This window comes from Pygoscelis adeliae, unplaced genomic scaffold, assembly GCF_000699105.1.
Source record: "Pygoscelis adeliae isolate BGI_AS28 unplaced genomic scaffold, ASM69910v1 Scaffold284, whole genome shotgun sequence".
Lineage (NCBI taxonomy): Eukaryota > Metazoa > Chordata > Aves > Sphenisciformes > Spheniscidae > Pygoscelis > Pygoscelis adeliae.
In genome coordinates this window covers 310,156-324,216 of record NW_008824671.1, presented here as the reverse complement: position 1 = coordinate 324,216, position 14,061 = coordinate 310,156, and the positions used below count along the sequence as shown (strand labels likewise).

Below are 14,061 nucleotides of genomic sequence, written 5' to 3'. Positions count from 1 at the left end.
CGGGCTGCATGAGCATCCCCTTCCCACCTCTGCCCTGCTGCAGCAGCTTGTGCTGCCCCGTGCCGCGGCCACTGCCAGGAGCGAGGAGCATCGGGGGGCTCGGTGTCACACCGGTGTCCCCATCCCATGTCCCCATCAAGCGTGCAGGGTGGGGTGCCCAGGTACCCTTCACGCAGCAGGGACAGCCCAAGCTGCGTGTCCCCCGATGCTCCCCACTGCAACGCCCGCGCAAAGGACCCGGCGAGCCGAGACCACAGCGCAAAGTGGGTTTCCAGCGGAGAACCGGCAGCCCTGGGGGCTGCAGCTTCCTTCCGCAGCACTGCCAGGCCCTGGGCTGTGGGAGTAACTCAGCAACAGGAGGAACCAAACCAAAATTAAGCTTTTTTTTTTTTAAAAAAAAAAGCCAATTGGCTTCCTGGGGATTAAAAGGCATTTGCTGCTACTTCCTGAAAGCTTGATATTAATGAAATACCACGAGAACCCTATGGACTCCAGATGAGGGGATAAAACCCAATTCTTTTGCTCTTATTCCCCAAGCACAGAGAAACCGGGTTGGTGAGGTGGATGTGTTGACAGAGTACACTCGGACTCTTTACATTTGCTGTTTGTTTTAATGCCATATGACTGAATGGAAAAAAATAGCATTATACAATACGCATCAGAGCAGGATTAGAAAAGCCTTAGAAAAGGTCTTACAGGGAACAGGGAAGCCCCCTGTGAATGAGGCCCACCGGTACGGGCTCTGCGAGAGGCTGGGCCCGGGGAGGGGAAGGTGCAGGAGTGGAGCCAGCACCGTCCATCTGTCCATCTGCCGGCAGGGACCGAGCGGCGCTCCCCGGCCCCGCAGGCACCCGGCTGAAGCAATTCCAGGCCAACGCGACAGGAGACAAGCTGAAGGCTACTTGCCCAGTTGGTGTTATAATTTACTCTAACCCAATGCTTGGTGGGTGAAAGGGCTGTTAATTACCCAGAACAGGCAGGGAGGCAATGACAGGCTTGAGTTAATTGATAGAGGAAACCATTCGTATCCTCTGGATCCTTTCCTTCCTCCTCCCAGCTCACCAGCAGCAGTGGCATGTCCTGCAGGATAACTGGGGCTGCCTGCAGAGGGGACATCTCTACCCCAACATGCCTGCCTACCTGTTTCCCTCTCCTCTCCGACTCCTGCTCCACGTTTTGTAAATGGGAGCAGCCGGGTCCGTGCAACCCCCAGCCCGTGCCAGACGGCCGCATCCCTCTGCACGCCGCATCCTCCTGGGACGCTTGGGCAGATGGAGGGGCCATGGGGCTGCACAGCGGAGCCCCAAGGAGCTGCGAATTGCCCATGATGTTTATTTTACAGGCTGCAAAACATTTTGTAGAGGGTTCATTTATACAGGCACTGTTTAAAGTAGCTTTTATTCAAAAAATAGCCTTCTCTCATTTACATATCCTACAGACAGTCTGGCGGGGCTCTTGCAGGAGCCCCACCTGCAGCTCCCCAGCTCCGCTACCCCCTGCACTTGCACTGCCGGATGGCAACAACTGTGCGAACACGGTCTCGGCGGCTCCTGAACGTGTGTACGTCGTACCGGTGAGGGGCGCAGCGGCTGGAGGCTGCTTCTGCCCAAACCAGACATTTCTCTCCGCCTTGTGACTCCCTGCAGTTAGAGACAAACCCAGTACATCCCCTGGCATCCCACACCCCGGGGCCCTGCGTTTCATCACCTGGAAAAAGGGCAGATGCCCCGGACCAGGGTGGGGGAGAAGGGAGGCATCGGATGCTCCTTTCTTTTTTCAACAGATAGTAAGGCATCTATTCCTTACTCCTGGTGTAACTCAGTGAACTGTCTCCTCCCTCTCTGCCTGTGCAAAGCAGGGGTAATTTCTTTCTTTGTGGTTTGATTTGCTTCCCTTTGCATTCGCCACATTTTTGTATCTGCAGGCAACACAAAGTGCTGCCCCCCAGCCTGAAACAACTGTCTGGACCCACCCTGCCCCAGAGCATCCCCCTCCTCCTCCTCCTGCCCCACGGCATTACCAGCAGGCGGCGGGGGCAGGAATGGCACATCCCAGGCTGAAGAAAGCCACTGTCAGGACCCATCTGTGTCTGCTATCGTGGGGGACCACAAGCTCTATTAACCAGCTGCCCAGTGGGCCAAATTCAGTACCATCATCGGCTGGTTGTTCTTTACCCCTTGAAGGAACGGAGCAGTGTGCTGCTGTAGCACCACTGCAAACACTGCTCTGCTTCAGCTTTGTCCCTACGCGGTTAGACGCAGCCCAGAGGGTGAGCTGTGGGTGCTACCCAAAATCCACTCCTGTGTTACCCTCCCAGGTCCTGCCCCGGGAACAGCAGATGCATTCACTGAGAGGAATGGGAACAGCTCAAACCTGCCTCGGAATGTGCGCGGATGTGCCAGGGAACCAGAACAGCCAGATCCTGGCAGCTGTGCTTACCTAAGCAAGCAGGGATCCCCCGAGGAGCAGCTGCCCAAGCACCTTCCCACATCAATTTCCTGCAAAGATTTGCAAAACAAAGGCATGAAATTCCCCTGCAGCACCTCGCTGGGGACACCCCAGGGGACCGGCCGGCGGTCACTGCACCCTCCGTCCGCCCTCCATCCTCAGGCTGAACACACACCCCTGAGAAAGGGCAGCAGCGAGGCAAAGCTTGTAAGGGGAACTATTTTGGGGGCATACCAGTGGTTTTTTGAGTCAGAGGTCCCTGGGCACAACGGTATGTTGAAGTAGAGTCTCCACTGAACTGAGCTTAAGACATACTTAACAATTAAATAATTTTTAAAATAAATATCTCACTGCTCCCTTAATTGTTTTTTAAAGAAATCCTCACCCTAAAGAAAAGGCCATTTGTTACTTTATGGCACTGATACATACACAAATTAGCAGCAGTAAAACACATTTTATAGCATAAATGTGAGATTTTTACCACTATAGTTGCCAGGGTGTGCTTAGCTCTACCAGGGTGAAGCTGCCCATGTCAGAGCATCCACCTGGCTGTTCAAACCCCACGTGTGGGCCCAGCGGCACAGCTGAGCCCACCAGAGAGGAGGCCGAGCCACAGGAAACCAACCTTGAGCCGTTCCTCCCTGTGTCCCGCAGAGGTGTGCACGATTTCATAGTAATATTCCACCTGGGAAACGCGATAGCATTTTTCCTTCATTTCGCAGTTCTCCAGCGTCCAAACCACCTCCCCACCTTGTGGGTTTTTGACTAGAGCGGTGTTGAACTTTGTGGGCATGCAGAAAAGTCCATCTGCAAGGAAACAAGAAGGGAACTTAATCTGGGGTTGCATCCGAGGCCACTATGGCTGCAGCACCTTCACCACGGGTCTGCCGTGCGGCACGGACGCAGCGTCAGGCTCCGGCGTCCAGCACCTGGCGTGGAAAGTGCTGTTTTCTGTGTGAAGGTCCCCAGTTGAGAGTTTGGGGGTCATTCCTTCACCAGCTCAGGGCCTCAGCAATAGGTTTTGTTCCTCCATATCATTTTCAGACCACAGGGCAAAGGGAGGTTATTCTGGGTGCAAATTGTGAATCCTGCACCTGACCCTGTGAAAGCCCCATCTCTGGGGAGACAGCCTGAGCTATTACGCATTATCTTTGAGAAAAAAGGTCTTTGAACATAAAATATTCATGGCAGTGCTTTTTCAGAGACATGCTCTCACACCAGGGAGCTGGGGAACATTATTTAACATCTACTCATTCAGCATTTCTCTCTGGATTTGCCAGGGGGCTGTGCCCTGCACGGGCTTCTTGGATGCTGGAATCACTGTAGACAGCTCTCCCAGAGATATATTCCACCGGGCACCTCCAAAAGATTTGCTTTGGGCAGGGCTCTCAGCTCTCCATGCAAGCAGACAAGCTGGCCAGGGCTGAGGTGATGGAGGCAGCATCTCCCCATGTCAGCACAAGTTATTACATCTGCCCTACCCGCGTCGTGGGACAGAGGAAGGCTGGTACAAGAGGGGAGGAAAGGGGAGACAGGCAATGGCCCCGGTTCGGGGGGCACAGGACCAAGTCCTGCTTTGCCTTTTCTTTCCCTCTTCAAGCTTTAACTCAATGAACAATTCCCAGGGCAAAAAAAAGTTACGTTTGGATTTGACATACCTAGTCTGATTGTTAAGGAAGCCATGCAGAGAGCAGGGCGAAGGGGGGATTTGGGTGGACATGCCGAAAGCCCGCGTCTTCGCTGCCGTGTCACCTCCAGGCCAGGACATGCTGCCTCCGAGGCAGGTCCCAGCTGGCCCAGGCAGGGGCTCGGCAGCTCGAGAGGAGAGACAGAGGCTCCTCCAGCAGTAACTCATGTCCAGCTGGAAGGAAACAGGCACAGACTGTCCTGCCTGGCTCAGTTCTGCATAGAAAGAGACAGTTTATCTGCTAAACCTCCCAGCTTTTCTCTCCCTCACCAAGTAAATTAGGATTAAAATCTCCACTTCATGAGTTAGAGGAGGGGACGAAAGGTGGCTAAGATGATGGCTAAGTCAGTCTTGGGTTTTGGCTCTAAACAGGACCTAGTCCCAGCCCCTGGGTGCAGGTCCTTCAGGGTTTGTGTTTGGTTCCTGGCTTTAAAATGGTTGTGAAAGTTTCCTGCTGCCTCCCAGCTACTTCATCAGCTGCTGGAGGAGATTTCTTTGTTCCAGGATGGGGCTGTGTTTTCAGGGAGGGGAAAAGTGTTTTCTGAAAGCAAATCTCTCTGGGATGCCTTAAGAGGGGGACACAAGATGACAACCAATTTCTGGAAGCCAGTATTTCTGGGTAAGATTTTAACATCCTTCTCCAGGCCCCCTGCTCCCCTGATGTTGCCAGTCTTTAACATGACACTGAAACTGTCAGCCTGACTTTACAGGGGAAAATCCAGAAGGAAAGTGCTGAGACCTGCTCTAGGGCAGAGGCAAAGCTGGGGGCAAGTCCACATTTCCCAGCCCTGGGCCATTATCACTGAATGAGCCGCCGTCCATTAGCCACCCCAGGGACAACAGCATCGTCCAGCACCTTCCAGTCACACGTCTGGGAAGTAAATGCTGATTCTCCCACCTCTGGAAAAAAGCACTTCACACTGCCTAATTTTCTTTTCCACTTGCTGTGTCTTGCAGCTGGATTACACAAGCTGCAGGGCTGCGGGAGCGCTGATGCCTGTGTGCGGACCCTCCTCCAGCTCTTGGAGGATGGGATGCACATCCACAAGCAGAGTCCCTTGGGGTTTTGCTTTCTCCGCCACCCATCTGACTTCCCCAGCCCCTCTAGCTCAGGCCCCTTCGCTGCTTTTCAAGCTCACGTTAGGACTCGCATTGGTCTCTGTCCCTCTCTAGTGGCTGTTGTATGGCCATGTCACAGGAGCTGCCGGGAAGGTTTTAACGGGATGGTTTTAGATGCAGAAATGCCAATAAAATGACATCAAATTCCAGGAGAACTGATTTTATCAAGCAGTTGTGGAAAATCATTTCAACATGACTTTCCATTCTGACAAAACCAGATCAACTCATCTTCACTGATGTGATGCTCACATTATTTTATGTGTGAGCTCACAAGACAGCACACCAGTTCAGGATGAACCAGTTCAGCTTTATCCCAGTGGAAGGTTTTGACCTGTCTGGAATGATTTGGTTTGGAGTTTCCCTTTCCGAGTGATTTTTGAAACATCAGTGTAGTTCACTGGTGCTGAGATGAAAGGGCGTTTCAGACCGTCAGAAAGGAAACTCCATTTTTTAGGTTGCTAAGCGGTCTGTTTGCAGTAGAGCTTTTACCATCAGGTTGGTTTTCTTGCTTTGAGTGTGGGGGGTTGGAGCAGAGACCCCCCCGAGGTCCCTTCCAGCCTGGGTTACCCTGATTCTATGATCTCTGGTTAGAGGACGCTTCCCTGTAACACGAGGCAGTCGTATTTCCATCCTCACACCATGCACAGGGGCAGAGAATTACCATTTCACCTGCAAACCCGTGCTGTAAGGGCCCAGCAACAGAAGGGAAAAGAAAACCCAAACCTCTACAGTGTAAAATACAATCCCATTCCCACCTAAGGCAAAGAGGGTTTGCATAGCAGACCGTTATATCACGCTCTGAACTCTGGCGTTGGTGCTGGTCACACAGAAGGGCTTGTCCCCATATTCCTGGAGGGAGGGGAGCTCTCCATCGTTCCCATACCTGCACTGTAGGTCGGGTCAGAGCATTTCCCCACGTCAACTGTGACCTCCCAGGGGGAGTCTGGAAAGAAGGTTTTCAGAGCTGGGAGACGGAGACATTCCTCGGGGCACGTGCTGCAGTGACAGCTGTCGACCACCTCCACCTCCCGAACGCCTTCGAAGAGCAGGAGCCGCTCCACGTGCAGGCGGGCAGGCTCACAGCAGGAACCCAGGACCCCGCAGGGCAGGAACGCGGGGCTCCCGGCTGCGGCGGCGAGTCGGGGCGCCTGACCTGCAGCTTCACAGAACAGGGCAAGTGGCATATACACTGGTAAACACAGGTCACAGAGAACAACTTCCAGCATCAGCTCCCTAATAAAAACCTCTTCTGACCTAGAACTGACTCAGCTTTTACTCCTTTCTCCCTGCATGGTAGCACTGCGTTGTTGGGGTGCTGCTCTTCCCAGTAACACCCTGATATCAAAACTGTTCATTCCCCAAAACCCTGCTACAATCAGCTGAACTGTATTGGCTAAAGCAGTCCTCGTTTCACCCCAGGCTCCTGGTCTGAAGGGTCAGCATGATGACAGCTCTGGGGCATGAATGTGGACCTGCCTGCCTGGAAGATGTTGCACCAGCAGTGCCACAGTGGTGACAACAGTGGGACAAGTGGCAACAAGATTTTTCACAGTTACAGCCTCCCAAGCGAACACTCACAGGACACACACGTGCAGCACCCTGCAGAGCTTGTTTCCATTCCCTCTCCAGTGTTAGTTATCCTGGTGGAGATGGGACTTTAGGCAACGTCAGCTCTCCTGGGATAAGGAGAGCATCGCAGCCTGTGCATGGCTGTGTCCCCAAATGCATAGGCTCCTTCTAGTCCCTCCTAGGAGTGACACATGGCATTGATAAGGGAATGACATAAGCACCTCAAAGGCCAGATATTCATCATGAAATCACGGGTCCTGCCAGTTTTGCTCAACCAGGCAGAAAAAGGCCTCCAACCCCTCTACATATAGGACACCAGCTCTCATGCACAGCAGATGTGGCTGAAAGAGTTGGTCTCGCTGCTGGGCTGGGGGAAGACAGAAATACGCTTGGATGCTGCCTGGAGCAGCTGGGGAGGTGCTGTGATAGCCCTTCAGCTGAACTCTGGCCCTTCCTCCGCCGCGAGGTATCCAGCATCGCCAGATAGTTTCCATTTTTCTGGCCTGCATATTCCACTGCTTGCTGGCTAAGGGAGGACAAGAGGCTCAGTGATGGGTTTTCTGCAATGCGGAAGGCAACAACAGGTATTTTAAAACATGTACAAAATCACAGCCCCAGGCACCAGTGCATGACCTTCACCCAGACCCAACTGCTCCTGCAACGGGGATGACACAAACAACTTTTCTCACCTTCTTGCTTCTAAGGAAATCGAGCATGGAGGAGTGTCTCGAGAGCCCCAGGAGGCCGGGGTGCGGGCAGCTGATCCGCTGGGACAGGCAGCTGGACGGGCACTTTCCAACGTCCACGCTGACAGGACCGCCAGAGACATCTGTGAAACACAAGATTGACAAAAGGATTACTCCTCACTATTTGCATGATGCTGGGGAAGCCCAACCTCAAACCACGGCCAAGTACGACACAAACACTGAACAAAAAGACATGGTCCACCCCTGGGGAGGAGATTCCTTCAGCCTGAGCTCCTGCAGAAATCCCAGAGAGAAAGCCCTTCACTAGCGCTGCGCATGCGTCTACTGTGTTTGCAGACCAGAAGTAAAACATTTCATAATAGACTGGTAAGTGCACTACAGAATAAAAAGAATGCAATTAAAAATTCACTGAACAGTAGGTTTTATATTCTTTAGTGAGCTCATGAAAGATGGGGTGAGAATAGATGAATACATTGAGCAGCAAAGGGAAAATGTGAACGCTCAGCTGTCGCTGAACTGCAGGCCTTGAACGTACTGAACAAGCCTGAGCACCCAGCGGATCCAGGGCAGAAAGAGAAACCCAGCTCTCCTTGCCTAGAGCCCGATGAACCTGTTCATGGAGCTGCTTGAGCTGAAAACAAATCTGCTTCCTCCCCGCCCCCCAAATCCCAGTTTCACAGCCCCCCAAACCTGTTGCATTGCCACATTAGCACTACAGGCAGAGGATGGGAAGGTGGGAATGGGTGTGGGAACAGGGGAGACACGGGACCACGGCATCCAGGTTTAGACTGGCTTTCTCTGCTGTATTTTGAGTTTGCAAAGTATCAGCGGTTATTGGCTAATGGCTGTTTCTTCTGGAAATCCTTCTAAAATGAGCTATTTTTCCCCAATAGTGCTGTCCATACTGAAAGGGTTGATTGATGCAAATCCTCATTTCATCATGTAATAGGGAAGAAAACTGGCCTTAAAAGCACTCACTGAGTAGTTCAACACCACTATAAATCATTTACTTTAACCTGCTGGAGTTGTAGACCCAGTGTGTGCCGCTAAACTTTAATTCTGCATTGATTTAAAAACTGATCTTCAGTGTCAGTGCGAGAGACAGCCACCATCACCACGCTGCACGACACCAGGAAACACGTAGGGACATTTTAAACTCACATTTGGGTTATAGCTGCTGTTAGCTGCCTGAGGATTTCTTTGCAAGTGAGCAATGCAAGTGAGCCAGGTAGCAATTTGCAGCGTATTAGCATCCCTGTGGATGCTCCTCGCTCACAGAAGGGCGCAGACAGCTGGTCACTTTGCAAAGGACACTTTGCCAGCTGAAGACACCGTTAACCCCTGCTCTCCCATCCCACAGCCATACAGGCCATGTTTATTAGTTTTATCACTATCTATTACTATTTTCACTATTTTCACCATTATTTACTCTTCTAAAGTTGTTTCCTCTGGAGATGACAAGCTGTCACTGCTTGTGACAGTTCTTAATTTGGATATGATCATTTTATAATGCCTACTGTCCACATAAGAACCTGATATTTTGCGAACACTAAAGGCTGAATTTGTACAAGTACTGCTCTCATGCACTGAAAAAAACCCCTAAGAAACTTCAGATTTTCAGCCATGCAGTTAAAGCTGTTTTCACATATCTGTGCTAAGATCAGCTGAAGCTCATTTTATGTAGCCTTACTGCCACTGCAAGGGGAACTGAGACTAATGGCTACTCCTAAAGGCCACAGACTTTTTTCTGGTGAACAGATGGAGCTATTTCCTACTTTCTCTGCACAGTAAAGTCAGAACACCCTGTTGTCTTGCTGACAGCCCTTCCAATGTTAATCCCAGGAACCAAAATTCCACGGTAGTCCCAAACTTAGGCAGTACTAAACAGAGGCAAACACAAACACAGAATTCAACCACATTGCAGCACACTGGTACAGAAAATGAAGCCTCTTTCATGCAGATGAACAGACCTAGGGTCCAGGCTACTCATCAGTTCCTGTTCTACAAAACATGCTTTAAGCATTGGATTATCTGGGCGATGAGTCCCCAGCGTATTTCTGTCCTTAATCCCCTAAGGGAAAAGTCACTAGGTTAACTTCAACATACAGAAACATCCGAGGGATGATGGGCGGGATGTGAGTGGGGAAGCTTAAAAGATCCAGGTTTCTTGCAGACGAGGGGGGGAACTCACCATGCCCGACGTGGAGGAAATGGCTCTGCCTCCTGCAGCAGCCCCTCTCTGCGAACAGGTTCCCTTGCTCGTCCTCTCTGCTGATGGTTCCGGCACCTGCAGTCACAAACCACCACGCCCAGCATTACCCCAGTTATAATTCATCACCTTTCCTGCTTGAGCTGGGAGGAGGCACTGAGCACCGAGCACAAGTCCCCAGCCAGCTGCCGTCTTGAACCAAATGGCTTCAGCATAAGGAAGAGATTTAGTGTAGTTATACATGGACGTGACCCATTTGACCTCTCAGACCTGGCTACTTGGGCTAAACACCCCGAGAAAAGGCTGTGTTTAGCAGTGTTTTAGCGTAGGACATCAATCCCCTGCTGTCTTCTACTTCCACGTTACTGCAGTGCGAGCTTGGGTAAAAGGAGTAATCTCACACAGCACAAAGCAGCTCACAGGCACCAAACTCCCCAAAGATTTCTGCACAGCAGCTTCCTCCGAGACAAACCCTGAATTACTTGCTGAGGGCAGACAATCCTCCTTGCTGTTCACAGTGAAGCACTGTAGAAAACATACACCGTGCCCATACAGAAGCATCAGACGAATGAAGCCCGCGCACAGCCTCACACCCGCACGAGCCCTTTTCTCTCCTACGCATGAGGCCAAAGCAGCACCAAAGACAATGAGAAGGAAAAAGGAACTTACTGGCAAAGATGGGAGCATGCAAGAGCCCTGCAAAGAAGACTACAGCTAGTGGGTCCTGCATACTGCACCTTGGGAAACACAAAAAGGTCTCCAGTATCTCCGATACTTATACTGAGCCCTCCCTCAGCAGGCGAGAAGGTGAACAGCTCAGAGACAAATGGGTTTGCATATCGCCAGCAAATGTCTCCGGACTGTGATCTGATCAAACACCTAAGCAGCCCGGGCAGTGACGGCATCTCTCCCACAACTTGTCTACGGGATCAGGCTTTGAGCAAACTTCAAAGTGTTTCTTGAGAGCAACTGATTTTGCTCTCAGCCTGGGGAAGCTCCCTTGGGGGTCTTTGTTCTTACCACCACTTTCAAACTAATTAAGTTTGTGGTGACTTGGGAGTCACTTTCAAGTCCCCTCATTTGAAAGTAACGTGCATCCTTCATCCTCACTCATCGCATTCAATGGCCTTTTTATCTAGGGACAACCCTCTTTTGTCCCTCCGCAACACCAAAACTGAGACAAAGCTGGCTCTTCAATAAAGATGGCAACACGCTAGGACTCAGCCACATCAGCAATGACAGCATGTTCCCCACAACTACACGGAGAGGCCTGCAGCTCTGTTTTTACCTCTTTTCAGCATGACTGAGCCCTGGAGCCAAGAGGAGGCATCTTTCTTTCTTTCTAGCTTGTTAAATACATGTAGGAAAGTACTAGTCTCCCAAGTCCTGGAAACAGTAGGGGCACAGATAGCACTTGCGTGCTGTAAGGGACTTCCACAGACACGCTGGCTGAGGGCAGCGGTATGTCCTGAACACTCGCTGCATGTGGCTCTTAATTACAGAAGTTAGGATCTCTGCACCGATTTGGCCAAGTGCACGTGGCAGGGACTAGATCAAATTCCCAGAGAATTTTTTTTTTGCCAGATTCAGGAATGAGAGCACACAAGAGGACAGTGATGGCAACGTAATGCATCTGACACCATTCTGGCATTCAAAATAGGGGTTTGGGTGGGGGTTTTTGGCTACAATTACTTACAGGTGCAGCAATCACAGAAATTTATGGAAGCTGTACACCCCTAGGAACAAGCCAAGTCTCCCTGGAGCTCACACATAGTTCCTGGAGGACAGCTGGGCTTCACTGGGATAGATGCCTTTAGGAAATAATTAGCAAAAGCAAAATGCTATTAGAAGACATCCTTTCCAAACTATGCCATTTACCACAGTGCTACAGGAACACCATCCCCTTTGTCCCAGCAGCACGGAGGAGAAATCAGGACAGTTGTTCAACAACAACAAAAAAATTTAATTGTGTTTGGCCAAGAAACAAACATATACAAAGAAAAATACATCTCCATTAAAAAAAAAAAATCCACCATGCCTGGGCATCTGAGCCGAGCCACCCTCTATTCACAGCTTTGGGGTGCTGCAGAGTACCTGGAGAGGCAGGGACCGCTACTCTGAGCAACTGCCGTGTGACCTGGCCAAAGCTGGAGAGCAGTCTGCACCATGGTGGCAGGGCACAGTCAAGTGACATACAAAATATTTATGAAAAAATATGCATTTTAAATAAAGAACTTAAAACAACTTAAACTTCATATAAAATATTATGGTTGCCATTTCAGTGTCTCAATTCTAGGAACTATTTTTGAACTCTCAACGTCCTCTTTTCCACCCCACGTCCAACTCTGCAGTCTCTTTCTCCACATAGCTCCGTCTCTATCCAACTTAGTCCAAAGTACCTAAAAATGAAAAAAAAAAAAATTGTAGTCTCAGGAATCAGAAATGCAGTTATGTGAACAAATGAAAGTTGTTTACAAGCTGCCAAAGGAATATGCAGTAACTTTTTAAAGTTTAAGCAAATCACACATGACTAAAACCAAATCTAGCTAAAAAGTATTGTACGTGTCTTAGGGTCATCTTGATTTGTGTTTCACCTCTCAGAGAGGGACATAACAAGTTACACTATTAATTATTAAAGATGTGGAAACAGAGGGCTCTGCAAATGATTAAGTTCTTTCTTTCCCAAGAAGATTACAGAAAATATTGAAACCAAGCGAAACCAAGTAGAAACTCACCTTCCAAAAAAGCGAATTCATCAATAGCTTCAATAGCATTATCTGCAAAGCAAATTGAAAACAATTAACATAGATAAACTGACTCCATATTTGCATCTGCTTCAAATAGCAGCATCTGAAATTACACCACAGTACAGTGACCAATTTCAAAGAGGTTTACTTGTTTTGGAGCTGGTGTGTGAAATTATTAGCGTAGTATTTGGTACAAGAGAAGTTTTTCTCTCCCATCTTCAGAGAAAGAAAGAGAAGCACCTATGATTGCTTCATCACACCGGGACAGGTAGAAAAATCCTCCATCCTAGCAACCCTTTGCTGAGGATAGCACAGAACATGCTCTCATACCCAGGTCTTTTCTCTGCAGAGTTTTCCTTTTTCCTTGCTGAGCGTACACGTAAGCATCTTTGGCTATGGTTTCAACAAACAACTCCTGCAAAGCAAAAACAAGAGAGTTTCACACAGGGGATGAGAGAGGGAAGAGAAGAATATCCTGAGGAAAGGAAAGGTCCTAAAACACTTCAGGGAGAAACCAGAATTTCCATCTTAACATTTCCCCTTTCCAATAAATGGCTCTGAAAATAACAAATTAGATTGTTGGACAGTGATGCAGATGAGAAGAAACAAGGGAGGAGAAAAGGCCGAGAGTGTATTGAACAGAGATGGTTCCTCTGAACACGTCTGGGAGACCAGCTACACACCAGCTGCTCCCAGGGCACCTTCTGAAGGAGGAAAGGCGTCCTGCGCTCAGTGCATGAAGTGGATTGAGCACGACCCTCCTTGCGTGCCACCCAGCGGATACCCCAGCTGCGGGAAGCAGATGCCCAGCAGCAGGCCTAGGAGTTACTGCAGGGAGACGCCGAAAGGGAGAGACCAGAGTCTACACACAGATGCTTTCACATGATGCCAAAGCCATCCCACCAAACACACCTTGCCTGTGCAACGGGAGACACTTTCCAAAGGAGGAAAAAAACCCCTCTGTTACACATTGCTCCGATTTGCACATCGCAAACCCTCAACGTGCGATCAGGGTGAGCTGGAAATCCACCCGAGCGGGCGCAAAGCCGTCTGGCGGACGCAAAGCCCTGGCACTTCCCTGAGAGCAGGTTTCCACAGCCACGTTCACATCGTGGAGACAGCAGCGACCTCAGGGCGTTTCTTCCCGCCACCGGGGCAGGCTTCGGCGGGATCCCTGACGAAGGGAGACATGTTGCCACTGCGGGCAGCGCAGCCGGCTTTTCCCGCAGCCTCCCCAGCCTTCTGCCGGCAGTGCCGAGCGGTAGCAAACCCGGCACCTCCCCCGCCGCCAGGATGTCCACCTCCACGGGCAGCAGGGCGAGGGCAGGGGCTACTGTCCCGCTTCCCAGCGGGAGAGCTTGGGACGGGTGCCCAGCTACCCTCGCTGCCCGCGGCGGCTCTGCCTGCTGACCGGACAAGGCATCAGTTGGAAGAGCTGGGAGAGGAAACGCCTCAAACCCTCCGAAAAAAGAAAAAAAATACTTAAAGCCAGGCAAGCGGCTCCACGTCCCACAGACGCCGAGCGCCGGGGGCTGCGGCCCCCAGGACCTCCAGCGCCGGCCTGGCGCGGCCCAG

General features: G+C 50.7%; 2 protein-coding genes and 1 long non-coding RNA gene across 3 annotated transcripts in view; all 3 read right to left on the bottom strand.

Moving 5' to 3' along the window:
• The window catches only part of LOC103916074 (bone morphogenetic protein 4-like), a 4,392-nt gene extending 3,108 nt beyond the window's left edge, over positions 1-1,284 (bottom strand). Inside the window, exon 1 of the mRNA XM_009323016.1 lies at positions 1,141-1,284. Coding sequence (XP_009321291.1) covers positions 1,141-1,284 — 144 coding nt within the window. The remainder of the gene's footprint in view (positions 1-1,140) is intronic.
• A 205-nt stretch (positions 1,285-1,489) lies between these two features.
• Positions 1,490-10,469, bottom strand: LOC103916073. Its single transcript, XM_009323015.1, is given in 8 exon segments — positions 1,490-1,640; positions 2,440-2,498; positions 3,074-3,255; positions 6,138-6,351; positions 6,354-6,413; positions 7,513-7,652; positions 9,722-9,817; positions 10,409-10,469. Coding segments are annotated over 8 exon segments (963 nt in total).
• Positions 10,470-11,722: 1,253 nt separating this feature from the next.
• LOC103916044 lies at positions 11,723-12,902 on the bottom strand. Its single transcript, XR_663561.1, has 3 exons — positions 12,817-12,902; positions 12,475-12,516; positions 11,723-12,138 (listed from the first exon to the last, which is right to left on the bottom strand). It is a non-coding gene; the product is annotated as an uncharacterized LOC103916044 (long non-coding RNA).
• Positions 12,903-14,061: the final 1,159 nt, after the last annotated feature.